We start from the raw sequence: 16,150 nt of genomic DNA, 5'->3' as shown, positions 1-16,150 counted from the left end.
CAAGGCAACCTAAGCCGCCATTATCATCTACACTACTTTAATTTATCTGTTCACGCAAAATTACTTGCATACTCATACTACTCGTTAGAAGACTTAGTATAAATATTTATACTGACATAAATTTTCTACTTTTTTTCTCATTTTCACTTTCAAAACTGATCTAGGGGAGGAGAATTTCATTATAAATCTTGGGTAATTTGATTCTTTTTTCTCAATTTGAATTTATTTATCTTAATTGTGTGATTTCCTTTGTGTTTTATGCTTCTCTTGTATTGACCTCCTAAGAGATGAAACTAAACTTAATTTCACAATTGAAAAATTAGTTCTTTAGTTATTACTTGAAGTGAATCACATTAACTGTTTAAAATTTTAGATATAGAACCGAGTAATTAAAAAAAATTGAAAATCTTTTAACGCATGTTTGATTTATGTTCACTTAAGAAATTAGGACTCATGCATTAAACAAAGTGAGTTTAAGTATTAAGAAATTAAATGTAACCTAATTGAATGAATTTTACTACAATTAAGGGACATGACTTAAATCAAGAGCAAATTATATTACATAAGAAGATGGATGAAAGGATTCTAACCTTAATACTCAAAAATTATTATTTTTAAAATTTTATGTTATACCATATCTAAATTCGTTTTATTTTTTAGTGTATTAAAATAAAGTAAATTTTACATTGTCATAAAACTCATTCATTCAATCTAATTTGTGGTTTAAAGAGCAATAAAAGGTAGAACAATATTTCCATGAGAATTCTAATCAAGTCATCCATTTGATTGATATTTACAATTGATGAGGTTTTTTCTCTCTATATTGTGTTGAATATGGCAAGTTAATTAACACAAGCAGAAAAATGTTAGTTGCACCCAATTTTTTTAGTTTCACATACACCATGCGCATAAAACATTTGTGAAAATTAAATATAAGAAAGAAACAGAGAGAGATTAACCAATTTGAATGATTTATCCTCCTTTTTATCCGTACATACTATTAAATATCTCAATTTGGCAAGTGAGTGGTTGGAGTGTCCCCATTTCTCACTATTTGCCGAATTGAAACTGGTACAAGTGCATGTCCTTTTCTACTCCATCTACTATGGCCATGAAGAAAGAAGCCTAGTTATGTGGTCCATGTGTACATAAAAAACACTAGGCTCTCTTTTTTCTCTGTTTTGGTTGGAAAATGTGACAACTCACTGTTCTAATGCTACAATTTTGCCTAATAGTTTCTTAAAAATAGTGATCAAATTGCCATTACAAACCTCCATAGCAACAGCTATGCCTAAGTTAATGTTTGTAATCTAATGATATGTTTGCATTGATTTTGTTAAAGATGTCGGTGATGAATGAACCAACTGATTACAAATATAATAATTTTTTATATTTTACTAAAAAATGACTTTGACTCTTAACTGTATGTCCATTCTTACCCTTAGTCTATTTTAATTTATTTTAATAAAATTTAGTGTAATTTATTATGTTGAATGTAACACAAATTATTATTTTAAAAATGTTATTAAATAAATATTTAAATAAATTATATATCCTAACACACTCTTAAAATTTTAAAGACAAACTGTATTAAATAGAGTTATGAAGTTGAAAAGCAAATGATTAATGTATTTAGATTTGGTTAGATTCTTATAGTTATGGTATAATTGATATTTATAAGTCAATAGTTAATCCTATTAAATTGGTCTACTTTTCAACTTTATCAAACTCACGTTTATAATACTGAATAATCATGTTTGACAATAACATACGGAAAACTATCACATCAATCCCTTCAACCTTATTTTTAACTTCTCTTCTCTTCGTGTACATACTTTTTATATTGATAATTTTGACTGTTGATGGTAAAAAAAATGTCGTCTTTTTGTGAAGTTAAAGATATTGTATTAAAAAAATTATTAATTTTTTATTTTTTTAAGATAAAATTTCATTAATCTATTTAAAATAAAGTTATTTATCTTACAAAATAACTTAAATAAACTCATCATTACAAATTAAAAATATAATAACAGGTTTGTTTTATATTAAAATATTTATAAATTCACATTTATTTCAATGTTATTAATTATAATTTTTACTTAAAAACTTTTTAACGCTTTTTTAACTCTCATCTGTACGTTGTCCAATCCTTTTAACGCTTCACAAGTTACTTTGTTACTTTTGTTCTTTAATCAACAAAATATATATTACATTCAAGACTATACTTCTATTAACATATCTTCATTCATTCAAATGAGGGGAACACATTATTACTACTCTTGCTCTTAGAAGACTATAGATGTTGCTACTTTACTCCTTTAATTGTTTCTCTCCTTTAACCAAGGATTGGGAGCTTTCTAAAGCAGATTGATTAGCATACGATCACCATATCCCCGGCATTACTTCTAAAACATTGATTAGTTTAACTTATTATTTACTTTTCACTTAATAAGTTAAATTTTAATAGGAATTAACTCTTCCTACTTTAAAGATGTACCATATACCAAATAACTCACCCATAATTTGAGATTCATACGAAACTGTACAAATATCCAAAGAAACTTCTTTTTTTATAAATTTTTTCATCTAAATTTAGCTTTCAAAATATTGGAAAAAATGGAAAAAAAAATTATCCTTTTAAAGTACGTAACAAGTGCTTATGTAGCAATTATTCAATTTATGTTGCTTCATCCTATGTACATCATATTTGCTTAGTTCTGTAAAAATGATTGCATACTGTTGGGAGTAGAATAAAGAAAAATTTGTTATTTTTATATTATAACTTGTTAGAAAATATTAAAAACGATAGAAGAATTTCAAATACTACAAGTGTAGTATGAGGGTATTAAACATTTTTTCTACAGAATTGTCAAATCAAAATATTTAAAAACAATGTCTCGAAGATTTTATCCACAGTTGAATTTTGGTCAAATCAAAATTTTAATTTGATTTTGACATACCAAAATTTTTAAGATTACTGTCCCTCAGTCATTGAATCAAGCCGATAGCAGCAAGTCAACAAATTTCACTTTCAACTACAAAGTGTGTTTAAAATTTTTGTTTTCTGTCTGTGGTGGGTGTGTCACTGTATGCAGTTGAATGTAATATTTGTATTTGAATAATTGAATTTAATCCATAGTTTTCTTTTTTAAATAATGTTTTTCTATTTCGGCTGCAGGTCTTATACTCAGTGGAGGCCAGCGATAGAACAGCCACAAAAAGGACAAAACTGTAAAAGAAAAGTGCACCATTGGAAGCACAATTTCAATGGATATCCGTAACAAAAATCTTATTGAGCACTGAATTTCAGTGATGGATACTAGACATCAGCTACAATAAGTTATCATTGCTAAAATTAATGACATCGCAAATCACAAATTCGAAATGTCATTGTTTACCATAAGCCACTCAATGTTAGTGATTTTAAAATGATAACCACCTTAGTTGATTGTATTTACCTTGCAAAGATTTGAAAGTGGTAGAACATACCCTTTATTTGCCAATTTTATGCCATGCTCATAAAGCTAATAAGCTTGTATACACTTTGATGATGACTATAGATCTCCCCTATATTGGGTCTCACATCCTGTCATAATTGTTTTACAGTAGTTTTCAAACTTTATGCGTCATCCTCTCACTTTCTTTGCTATTGTTTGATGCATAGATATATATAATTTTACTTTGAATTTTGTTAAATCCATGGAATAAGACTTTAATGTTCAATAATATATGGATCATTAAATAATAAACACATCTTCAACCAACAGTTAAAAGTTACGTGACTGTATTATCAAAGAGACAAGTGGTGATTGAATGGCTAAGTTCATTGACGTGGTGTAATCGTGGACCAACACTAAAATTTTTTAATTCTTATGTATGTGGGTACATTCTATATGCATCTCTTTCATTAATAATAACATCATAGTTCTCACGCTTTGGACGAATCTCTTTATTCTTTCACGAAAACTTTTCTCTTCTGAAATAATGATTGTTTTGGACCTGATTATCATATTTACGTAAGTCTCACATCACAAGGAATGTTTATTTTAAATTTCGCAATTATTATTCTTGAATCATCCTTCATATAATCATGCTCAATAAAAATGAAGCACAGTAAAATAAAATATTATATGTCTTCTTGTCTTTTTTTGTCAACGTTTACTTTAATTTTTTTGGAAAAACAAATTATACCCTTTTAAGTATGAGAGTATTCCTGTTTAAAATAATAGAACCCTTTCCACAAATTTTAGTATTACGATGATGATGATGATGATTCAATAAATTCAAAAAGCAGCTAAGAAATGAGACCTATCAAAGATTCTTTCGTATACTTAATTTTCGAAACACCATCCATCATTTAATGTTCAGATAATTTAAATTTGATTCGAAAACTAATACATTAGAATATTATAATTTATCTGATGAAATTTAACTTAGTTTCTCCTTATTTTCTAATTTCTCTACAATTGTCCAGTCGAAGTGTCAATTCAATACACAATTTCAACTAAGGAAATAAACTTATATATACGCACCATGCAGTAGCATAGTTCAACATCTAAGTTTAGACTGTAATTATTTAACATTATAATGTTCAAAACATAAATTAAAAAAAATGAAAATAATAAGTTTACATTAATACTATACATATCATACAACTCAAAAAGTCGAGCCTATTAAAAAAAATTGATTATATAACAAGACCACTTTTTTTAACCATTTTTAGTTAAGAATAAAAGTGGGTAGCACAATTGTAATTAGAGAATACAGCAATTTATAACCTCCAAATAAAATAAAGTTATAGTTGAATATTGTAAATTTAGACTAGACCTAAAATTACATATCCTTGCTGGGATCACATTTAAATTTTGTAAGATAATCTGATCTGTGAATTTCAAGATAAACCACAATATATATCATCTATTTGGCGGGAGCATTATAGAAACAAAGAACAAATTTCATTATTTAAATAATGTCTTTTCTTAAATAATAGTGTGAAAGCTTGTAAATACCTCTATAATGATTCAATTATTTTCATTTGAGATTTTATGACACTAGCTTTCCTGGCAACACCAGTAAATTCACAAAGTTTTAACAAAATGTAATAAGTTAATATAAGGATAAATATTTTCAATTATTATACACACATCAACGAACAAGAGATGCTTAATTTGGTGCTTCCATTGTCTTCATATATAACTTACCAAAGATACGACTTCTTCAACAAAAAACGGTATTAATACCATTTACATTTTTTCCCTCTTCTTTTGATAGATGTGATCTTATTCACAACTTGAGAGAGTCATCACATTTGGTCTTCATCGTGAAAGATATCTTTATCATGAGTACTAACCTTTACATGATTTTGTTTACTATTCTTTCGAGCATATCCTTACCCTTTTATCTTTATCACAAGAATGTAGGGAACTAGGGATGATCTTCTTCCTCATCATCATTAGCAAAAAGGCATATTACAGGGGCTGTCCTCTACTTTATCATAATCATTAGATTCATTAGTTTCCTCACCAATATATAACAGTACGTAGTGTATATCCATCATGTTACTAGGTTAGGCTTCAAATTAAGTCAGCAGACTTGGACTTGGTGAATGAGTTACACTGAAGTTGGTTAGGTATTGGTGTCTAGGGTTGGACTTTATGTGGCGAGTTAGGTTAGTCATCATTTGGTATTTTAGCCTTTTTAGGTTGGAGTTTAGGTATATATTAGGTTAGTGCTCAATTGATGATGATGTCCCAGCTTAGGCCATATTTTGTTGCTTATTGAACTCACTTGCTAGTTGTTACCCCGTGAAGGTATTAAGTATTTTTGAGTCTTAAAAAATGAGATATTTAAAATCAAAATTTTTAGAATTCAATTTAAGCTTGTAACAGTAATAACTTTTTATAAATTTAGATCATTTTATGATGTTATTAAGCAACACAATATGATCAGAGAAAAGCATAAACTTTATCAACTTTAATTAATGAGTTCTATAACCAAGTATGGTAGGTCATTACTTAATGAAAATTGTGTTTTTATCTATCTGACATGATCATATTATATTAATTAATAATACAAGAGGATCTAAATTATATTTAATGTTTATTATAAAACAATATGTAGTTTAATTATATTATTAGAGTAGTTTAAAAGTAAAAAGAAGACTCACTTGTTAATAAAGGGTACATTAATAAATTTAATAATTAATTTTAACAAAATAATTAAATTTTTAATTTGTATATTTTCTTATTTTTCTAGATAAATAAATAAATAACAAAATTAGTATATTTACTGTATTAGGAGAATTTGTAAAATCGTTAACTGTATGCAGCAGATTTAGTGATACGTTGCATTTTGATAACTAGCAATTTTCTCATGCTTTGCACGGATATCATTAAATTAAATTAAATTTTTGAATAATGAATTAAATATATTATATTTATTAATAATAGATATTCTATTACATTAAATAAAATAAAAATAAATTATAAAAAATTAAAGTAATATATATATATAGTATAATAATAAAAATATTGATTTTAAAAAAATAAACATTCTCATTTGAGAATACTCTTTAAAAAAATAAAATTAAAAAAGTTATATATGGAGATTGATTAGATGTTAGGAAGTACGATAGATGAGGGGGCGGCAATGTGGTGTCTGTAATCATTCATTCATTCAAAGAGAATTGTTACTTTGGAAGCCCTCCCTCTCGTGGGACCAATTCACCTTTTCACTCTTATCACATTGCATCCACATCTTCTTTTTTCTATCAATCACCCCACTTAATTAAGCGTAATATTTCACACTATACCTGCACAATTATATCAATCTTGTTCAATAATCACTAAAAATATATAGTTAACCAAACATTATAGTCTGTATTGTACAGCAAAATCAAGGACCACCACAACGAACAATGGAATATATCACAATGCATACAAACTCATTTTTTGGGGTCAAAAGCATTAAGCGTACCTCTACCCAATTCTAAATTCCCATGATGTTGCACATGAACCAAACATAACCAATTAGTCTGCAACAAAGAAGTAGTGGATTAAATTATGGGCAGGAAGAAGGACAAATTTCAAAAGGAGAGGGAATATTGTTGTATATTGATGCATAAGAAGCAACTAGCACCTATCAACCAACGTAATACTCAATATTTCATGACGTGTATATATCTTTACTCTTTGTTAGCTTAAAGCTTTACCTCAAGCTAGTTAATTATTTGATGATTAATTTTAAATTATGAGAACTTGAGAAGTGATTAATATGATTGATACTATTTTCAAAACATTCACTCTATCTTGACTTCTCAAGACTGAAGATCAAACCCTTTGGCTATATGGATATCCACTTATATTTTCAAGATTACGTGATATTTTACTCAAATTAAATTTATTTAAGTAACAAGTTTGCACTCTCAACTACAGTCCACAGGAGCTGTCAAAGTCTCAACTTTTAGTAAGAACACTGCTAGAGATATGTTGTTGACAACCGCTAATTGTGCAGCGAAGATGTGCCATATGCTGCTTGGTGCCTTATACTTGTGAGACAGTGACTTAAGACAACAAATCCCAACATGTCATCCAAAGAGAAGACCAAGTGTGCATCATGGTGGCAATTAAGTTTTTGCAAGACAGTTACCATTCATTAGATTTTTTTTATGTTAATTAACTCAAAATTTTGTTGAAATCTTGCAGCTTATATTAGAATTTCATATTTATTAACAAAATTCAAATGGACTATGGTTTCAGAAGGATGCTCTCTAATCGCAAATCATTTTTTTAAAATTATTTAATTGAATGTTAAAAATAAAATCATGAGGCATTTTCACGAGTTTGGCTGTTGAATTTAACTTTAATTCATTAATAATATAAGTTTTATCATTGTCATTTAATTCTTCAAATAATTGCTACTATAATTAATTTCTTTTAAAGATATAGATGATTAAATTATAGTATAAATAGAAAGGTGTATCAACAAAAAAGGTAACCTCCACTGAAATAGAAATTCTTTGAATGATTGAATCCAATCAAGTCACATAATTAAGGAATCATTCAGTGGTTATAACATTTGATTAATTTGTTGTGAATCCTCCATGGTGAGTAAAGTTAGTTGCTTCACAATTCCACATGGCCAAGACAAGATTTACCAGAAAAAAGTTGCTCCCTTTTTACTAAATTCCCCTTTTATCAAAAGTTTTCAACATTGTTTTAATTGTTCGGTTAAGTTAACATTACTAAAAATTATATTCAAATCCACAAGAGAGAGAATTATCTTCTTGTCAATCTGTATACTCCACCACTTTGTTTGTCCATTTGACATAGAATAGATTAAATGGATGTTGAAAACTCAAAACTGTTACCTTCACGTATAGTGCGCTGGGCCTACATGCATGGTCTCACTCTCACACTCGTATATTGGGTTTTGTGGGTCAAGTTGTTTTTATGTGTTTTTATGCCAAGCTTGTCAATTTCTAAACCTGTTTTTGCATGGAAGAATAATAATAATATAAAAGAGATGACAATATGATCGACGAGCCAACCAATGAGTCTGTGGCTGTTGTTGATATAATGAATCCTAATCAGTGTACACTCTGGTTAGTTGCATACTTGAGCTAAGCATGCATTTATTAAATTAAATATCATGTCTTAACTATGGTTTTGTTTGTTACAAGATTGTTCCTTGTTAAAGGAACCTTCCCCTTTGTGGGGTCATTAACCAATCTTGGATGTGATTTTACACTTGATTTGTAGGTATCCTTGCTTTTTGGTTTCCAGTCGTCAGCAGTTTTGGTGTCTGATGATGTATTTATTAACTAGTATATTTTGTGGCAGTGATAAATCTGCAACTGTAGTAGTAGATATTAGTTTGTGCATTATTGTTCTAATAATAATAAAAATACCCATTTGAATTTTTTTATAGTTTGGACTAGATTTAGTTATTAGCCAGTTGCTTAATTGAATATGAAACATAATATAAAAAAACATTTTTTCGTAATTTGTCTTTCCTACTGTAGTGAATGCTATTAGTACAACAGTTTTGTTTGTTGGTGCTGGCTCAATGATTTATCTTTCAGAAATTGATATCATCTTTATGTATATTCATACGTGTTCTCTTGAAAGTGACAATTGGCATTGTTGGACATACTTTTAGGTTTCTCCCAAAATTTCATTATTAAGAGTATGTTTTTCTGTGTGTTTATTATCAAAAAAATTGGAAGTGCTGTGAGGACCAACAATTTTATTTTATTTTTTACTTTTGCAAGTTGTGGTTATGGATGCCTTGCTATATAGTAACTCATTTTCTGTCCTTTTCTTATTGTTTTTATAGGGATCTCCATTCTAGTGTGCATTCATTCAAATAACTCCAACTTTGTTTTGTTAATTGTTACGATCTGAGAAGACCTCTTATTTAAATATTAGCTGCCAAATAGTGTTTAAAGCATGTCAGAGACTGCTTTCATATTTAAGAGCTTGAGGTTTGAAAGTCTTGCACTGTGCATAAGTGCTTTTTGGTTCAGTTATAGTATTTTGACCTGAGGCTATGAGAGCAAAGAGAGGAAAGCGCTCAGAGGTACGCTTTAACAAGCCTTGCAAACTTATCTGTTTGAGGATAAATATCAGCTATATGTTTCTTGACAACATAGAATTTCGCTTCGTTGCAGGCCTTTTGGCCCTCCATTGTGATGAAGAAATGGTTGAACATAAAGCCAAAGGTGTATGATTTTAGTGAAGATGAAGTGGACACTGAAACTGAGAGTGAAGATGATGGTATGCTTTTATTCTATATTCTTTGTCCTGTTTAACTCTATTTTTTTCTTTCTCTTTTCATTTTTTTGTTCCCTTCCTTGTTCTTTCAATTTTCATCCAGCTTGCTCTCTTAAAGATTCAAGAATGGGCGTGCGTGAAGATAATAATCCACTTAGAACACAATCCATATTCCCAAGTCAAACATCAGGCAACACTTTATTCTTTTGCAGTACTATGTTTCTTTAGAGGAGATAATTGAAGGAAAAGAAAACACTGTATTCACTAAATTTATTTAAAATGGTGCCATTATGTGAATATGTGCTCTTTTCTCTTATAGACCTTGATCATTGCTTGCTCTGGTTATATAATTTGTTACAGTATTAACTTGTAATGAAATCTAGAATCTAAACGTGGCATCTTGTCATAGCTTGAATAACTTTGTTCGCACCTTTTGGTGGACATGGAAAAACTGTGCTCTTCGCTGATGTCAAATTAAACTTGCCAAGTACACATTACATATTGATGTTTATGGTGCAACAATGAAGCTGAAATGTTCCATGAAGAAAAGATAGGAAGTCAGAAACAAAGCATATGAAATTAAATAAACTTTTAAGCTAACTAGCTTGATTAATTTTGTGAACTTCAAATGATTGACTGTTTTTGACACCTGATGAGTTCAGTGTGTTAAAATCACCATCATATGTGATTTGATTTTGTAATTCAGATGCATCTTGTAAGGGCTACAAGATGAGACATAGAAGAGGGAAATCAGAAACTCTGCGTGTTCAATACATAAATACAAAGGAAGTGAGGTCTGGTGGTAATCTGGTTATGAATCATATTATTATTTTAATGATATTAATGATATGCATCATAAAATGGTTATTTTGCAGGGTAACAATTGGCACTTGGAATGTTGCTGGAAGACTTCCACCTAAGGATCTTGAAATTGAGGGCTGGCTTTGCACTGAGGAGCCAGCAGATATTTACATTATTGGGTATGTAGTTTCGGCAGTTGCCCATTGGTTTACTATTTCTACTGTGCTCAGGGTACACTCATGTCATGTTTCTATATTTGCTAATTCAACATTATGACAAATTTTTGGATCATTCACGAGATTTTAGGCAGAACTTAATATACTATTGGATTACATTTCATATAACCTCATAGGTTACATAGCTTTACTCTTACACTTATCTTGTTTCTGATCAAGTTCAAGGAGTTTCAGTTTTGTTAAGTGCATTAACTTCAACAATTATCTTTTTCTCCCTATTTATGTATTTTGTTTGTTTTTAGTGACATAGAGTGCTAGTCTGCTAGGTTTATTCTTGAATAAGTCAATAAAAAAGATTAAATGATGCCTATGCGACTTATGGCAACACCATCTTTTGCTACGCAATTAGGTAAGTCATTTGATTGAACAGAAGTTCATGTTTTGTAGATGGAAAATGCCTACATATTTTCCTAGCAGTGACTGTTTTTAGGAATATAAGAAAGTATCCTGTTCTTATAAGAAAGAATCACCTTTTATCTATATTTAAGCGTATTCTTAGTCTCCAAAAATATTGCCGAGGAACCTATTTGCATCACGCTTTAAGTGAAATTATATTACAGTGGGAAGCTGAATTTTCATTCCTATTTTTATATTCATTTGATGAGATTTTTCTCTGTCATTGATGTAATTTATCATGGGTATATTTTTAACAATTCCTATCAACTCTAACACACCTCTTACGCATGAGTGTTGTATTTGTATCCAATATCAATACACGTATGATATACTTGCATTTGTATTTGACGCATATTGCGCTTACTTGTCGATTTTAACATTCGCGATACTTGTGTTATTTAACTATTAGTATGATAATTTTATATTTCATAGATTTTTTAGGATATTCTTTTATTTTTAAAAAGTTATTATATGACTAAGATTTGCTCAAGATTATAATAAAATATTTAATCTCATACATAAATATAAATATATTTTACGACTAAATTATCAATTAGTCTTTCAGGTAATAGCAATTGTGCACGTTAGTCTTTTACATTTTAAAATTGTTGTTAGTCTCTGATATAACATAGTAATCTATCATGCAGTTAAGCTCCTTATGTTGGCGAACGACGAGAAATGTTAATTTTTCTTACATGTCTAAGTTAAGTGACAATGCTAAAATGTATCATTTCACATAAAGTCAAGGATTAATCTGATCGATTTTTGTCATCGTGGCTGCTCCCTCCTCTACCTATTACCCTAAAGCCCCCACCACTTCCTCTCTTTGTCTCTCTCTTTGAGGACAGAGCCACTACTTTAACTCGTTGTCGTGACCACAACCATCACCTTCTTCCATGTCCCAACCTTGAACTAGCATGTATTCTCTCTGACCAATGGCTTCCAGTTAAAGAAATTGCTACATCAAAGTTTCCAATAAAAAATTAATTGAACGGTCTAGATTGATTTGCCACAGTATCCTTCTGCTAAATAAGCCTACTACGTGCACTTTGATAAGTGGGGACAGAAGCTCTAGTGTGCATAGTAGTAGGTCATGTTGAAATCTTGTGTCTATCTCTCTTTCTCTCAATAAATATTAAATAGGCTCCATTTATATAATGTCTACCCTCAGAGAGATGGAGACAATTTCAACATGATTTTGTTGAAGCAATTTTTCTAAACTATGTAATATTACATATATTAAGAATCTAATAAGGTAGTAACCATTAAAAATTACATAATTTAATGTAATTCAATGCATTTATACTATTAAATGCTAAAACTTTCAATAAAAACTAATGTGCTGCTTTTAACAGTTTCCAGGAGGTAGTCCCCTTGAATGCTGGAAATGTTCTGGGAGCAGAGGATAACACACCCATCAGAAAATGGGAAGCAATTATTCGAAGAACACTAAATAAATCTTCTGAACCTGAAAGCAAACACAAAAGTTACAGTGCCCCTTCTTCACCTGTTCTAAGAGCTTCTGCTTCTGCTGATGTTCTAGTTGACAGTAAAGATGTTAATACACTAGAGATGATGAATGAAGAGTACTTAGCAACTTTTGACAATGATGAGCTAGAACAGCAGGAAGTGAAAAGCATAATTGGTATAGGAAAAAGTTTACAGTTGAGGAAAATATATGATGACATTGATCTTCAAACTATATTTGATTGGCCTGAACGTCCACTAGATGCTATTCCCGATGCTAATTCCAATCCAAAGTTGCGTAGAGTACTAAGCAGCTCAGATAGAATTGGCTTTAACTGGACAGAAAATACATTAAAATATGGTGGTGGAATGAAACGTTCACACCATAGTTCTGGAAATTTGGGTTTGTTATGGAAAGAGCAGCAAGTGATGCCTGAAGAAGTGATTGATACCCTTGATGACTTATCTGATATGTTATCTGATGAGGAAGATGATGCTTTTTTTGAATTACCAAATGACAATGATAATGGAATGGGTTGTATGAAGTCACATCCTAAGTATGTTCGGATTGTCAGCAAGCAGATGGTAGGAATATATGTGTCTGTTTGGGTGCAAAGGAGGCTGAGAAGGCACATTAATAATTTGAAAGTTTCTCCTGTTGGGGTTGGTCTTATGGGCTACATGGGAAACAAGGTAATGGCATAATGAACGTTTTTACACTGAATTTGACATCATTATAGCGTAGGTGTATATCTATAGAGTACTTCCAAGTCACTAGAAATTTTATGCCAATTGTTGACAAGTAATTATCGAACTTTTCAGCTGTACAGCATGTGATATATCACATGCACTGCTGAGAGTCAAGTATGCATTTTATGATCATTGGCAGTGTAAGTGCAAAATGTCTGTAAAGTGATCACATTTCACCTCATCGCGCCGTGGAAGGGTGCTTGCTACCCACTCTATAAAGATGAATTGAGCAGTGTCTTATTTCTCCACAAGTAAACCTTCATTCTAACATCTGAAATTGTAAGCGTTGGTTGTTTTAATCCTTTAACTTCAAAAAAGAAAAACATTACTTTAGTCCTTTTTGATACAAATGAATTATTTTTCACAAAATCAGAGACTAAAGTAAGGGTGTATATGGTCAAAGACTAAAGTGGCCAATGCTTACAAATCTTGACTAGAATGGAAGCTTACTTATGTTGAAGTTTTTACAAGACAAAAGTAATGCCCTCCATGTTACGTTATGTAGTGTTGCAACGTGATCAGTGGCAGGCTGTATGCAATGTTATATGTAGTAGAGCACAAGAAAACCCACCATATGTGTGCATTTACAGTTTATTCTAAATAACAAATTATGACTGATGCAGGGTTCTGTTTCAGTTAGTATGTCTCTCTTTCAGTCACGTTTGTGCTTTGTTTGTTCCCATTTGACTTCCGGTCAGAAGGACGGGGCAGAAATAAGACGAAACTCGGATGTTCATGAAATTCTACGACGCACCTGTTTCTCATCCGTCTTTGATACAGATCAACCACAAACAATACCATCTCATGAGTAAGCTTTACTTGAAAGTTGTCCTTTTATTTACAATCAACCTATGAGCTTTATTACATAATATACACCTGTGTTGGACAACATGATAAAAAACTATAATGAATTTGATCGTGAGTTGTCTGTTAAATTTTATATATATACCTGACGAGTTATCTTGCCTATGCAAATATCTGATCACAGCTTCATTCACCTTTTTATATTCCTAGTTCAAAATGGAAAAATAAATAAGTAGAGTCATGCATCAGAAACTTTGTTCTATCATCACAACATCCATGAACAATTCAATGAACTCAAAGAATGAAGTATCAATAAAGAAATTATATGCAGGTAAAATATCTATGTAAACAGCACAAAGGTAGGTTAAATCAGATATGAGGAGTAATTACTTTGCTGGCGGGAGGAATAAATCTAATCGATAGAAAAGGACATGAATAGACTGAAGATGGGGATTTGTAATATGCTTACAGTTAGCTATTATGAACATCTTGGATTAACTGATGGGTTGCTTCCTGCTAACAGTCAAATTTTCTGGTTTGGGGATTTGAATTATCGGATCAATATGATGGATGGAGAGGTTCGAAAGCTGGTAGCTCAAAAGAAATGGGACGAACTCATGAATTATGATCAGGTGAGAATTGTGAAACTTGGACTAGACTATTGGTCTTCAAAGTGATGCTCTAATTTTTATCAAATAATCACTGCTAGAAAATTTGCATCCTACAAAATCTAGACCTGGAGTAGCAAAAGGGATATGTTTTAGAATTTTCTAATTGTTCTACCTCATGTGCAGCTAAGTAACGAATTGCGTGGTGGGCATGTATTTGATGGATGGAAAGAGGGGTTGATAAACTTCCCACCCACTTACAAGTACGAATTTAATTCTGATAAATACATTGGTGAGAATCTAAAGGAAGGGGAAAAGAAGAGATCTCCAGCTTGGTAAGTACAAACATGTGAATGTTATTTTGGTGCATGTGTTAGACACTTATTATTAATCATATTAATGATAATGCAGGTGTGATCGTATATTGTGGCTAGGAAAAGGAATAAAGCAACTTGAATATAGACGTGCAGAAAATAAGCTCTCAGATCATAGACCAATTAGTTCAATATTCTCCATTGATGTTGAAGTATTTGACCCCCGTAAACTGCAACGAGCTCTAAATTTCACCAATGCAGCAGTACACCCAGAGGTTTTCCTTAAAGGTGGGGACTTGTGACTATGACCTACAAACGCACCAACTCTTGGTAAATATATTTCCATCTTCTTCTCTCTTTGACAATCCAATTCATTAGGTAGGTTTATATAAGGAAATGCTTTTGGATAATACTGATGAACAATCATGGCAGTCGATTAGCCCATCAAGGTGCATTTTTCTAATATATGAAATGGTTCTCGTTCGCTTCAGTTTAAAACCTTTTTGATACAAGTCGAAGGATATTCTCTAGATGTTTTTCTTATGTTACAAAATTCGAGGTGAGCTTAAGATTATCATACTCATGAGAATGTTTCTCCTTTCACAGGGTGTTTTTGGCTATAAAGTAACCTAGATAAGGACGTCAACTTCAAGGAGTGAAACCTCAAGTTTGCCATGCACGCAACCTCAGTTTTAAGGATCTGAATTAGTTACATAGAAGAGATAGTTATAGACAAATGTGTATATGCATAAAATAGAATATTGTGTGACACTTCCAGGGTTTTACTTTTTTCTTTTCTTTTTCTAATTAAAAATCTAGTCAACAGGTTTATACGATTTTGATCTCAGGTGTGCAGTTTGTATGAACGTTCAGTTTGTTGTTAATCTTCTCAATAATAAAACTTTTTGTCATCCGAGCACCTTATTCTAGATTGTGGAATATTACTAGTCATATTCCATGAATATTAACATTCCGAATAATTTCACTTATTTAAACAACTT

General features: G+C 30.7%; 1 protein-coding gene across 4 annotated transcripts; it reads left to right on the top strand.

The window, feature by feature from the left end:
• Nucleotides 1-9,362: 9,362 nt before the first annotated feature.
• Nucleotides 9,363-16,057, top strand: LOC113849325 (type I inositol polyphosphate 5-phosphatase 2-like). Of its 4 annotated transcripts, none has more exons than XM_027479163.1 (11): nt 9,363-9,579; nt 9,671-9,776; nt 9,877-9,963; nt 10,480-10,567; nt 10,649-10,753; nt 12,562-13,366; nt 14,125-14,231; nt 14,751-14,859; nt 15,022-15,170; nt 15,247-15,479; nt 15,756-16,057. In XM_027479163.1, the coding sequence occupies exons 1-10, from the start codon at nt 9,550-9,552 to the stop codon at nt 15,449-15,451; spliced, it is 1,791 nt and encodes a 596-aa protein (XP_027334964.1). In that variant the 5' UTR covers nt 9,363-9,549; the 3' UTR covers nt 15,452-15,479; nt 15,756-16,057. The 4 variants fall into 4 exon arrangements, with proteins under 4 accessions (XP_027334964.1, XP_027334962.1, XP_027334963.1 ...); XM_027479162.1 differs by having other exon boundaries at nt 9,364-9,579; nt 14,047-14,231; nt 15,756-15,823; XM_027479161.1 differs by having other exon boundaries at nt 10,480-10,753; nt 14,122-14,231; nt 15,756-15,823.
• Nucleotides 16,058-16,150: the final 93 nt, after the last annotated feature.

The sequence above is a fragment of the Abrus precatorius genome, unplaced genomic scaffold (genome assembly GCF_003935025.1).
Source record: "Abrus precatorius isolate BTA unplaced genomic scaffold, Abrus_2018 Scaffold9, whole genome shotgun sequence".
Lineage (NCBI taxonomy): Eukaryota > Viridiplantae > Streptophyta > Magnoliopsida > Fabales > Fabaceae > Abrus > Abrus precatorius.
The sequence above is the reverse complement of the archived record's forward strand: the minus strand, read 5'-3'. Positions and strand labels throughout refer to the sequence as shown.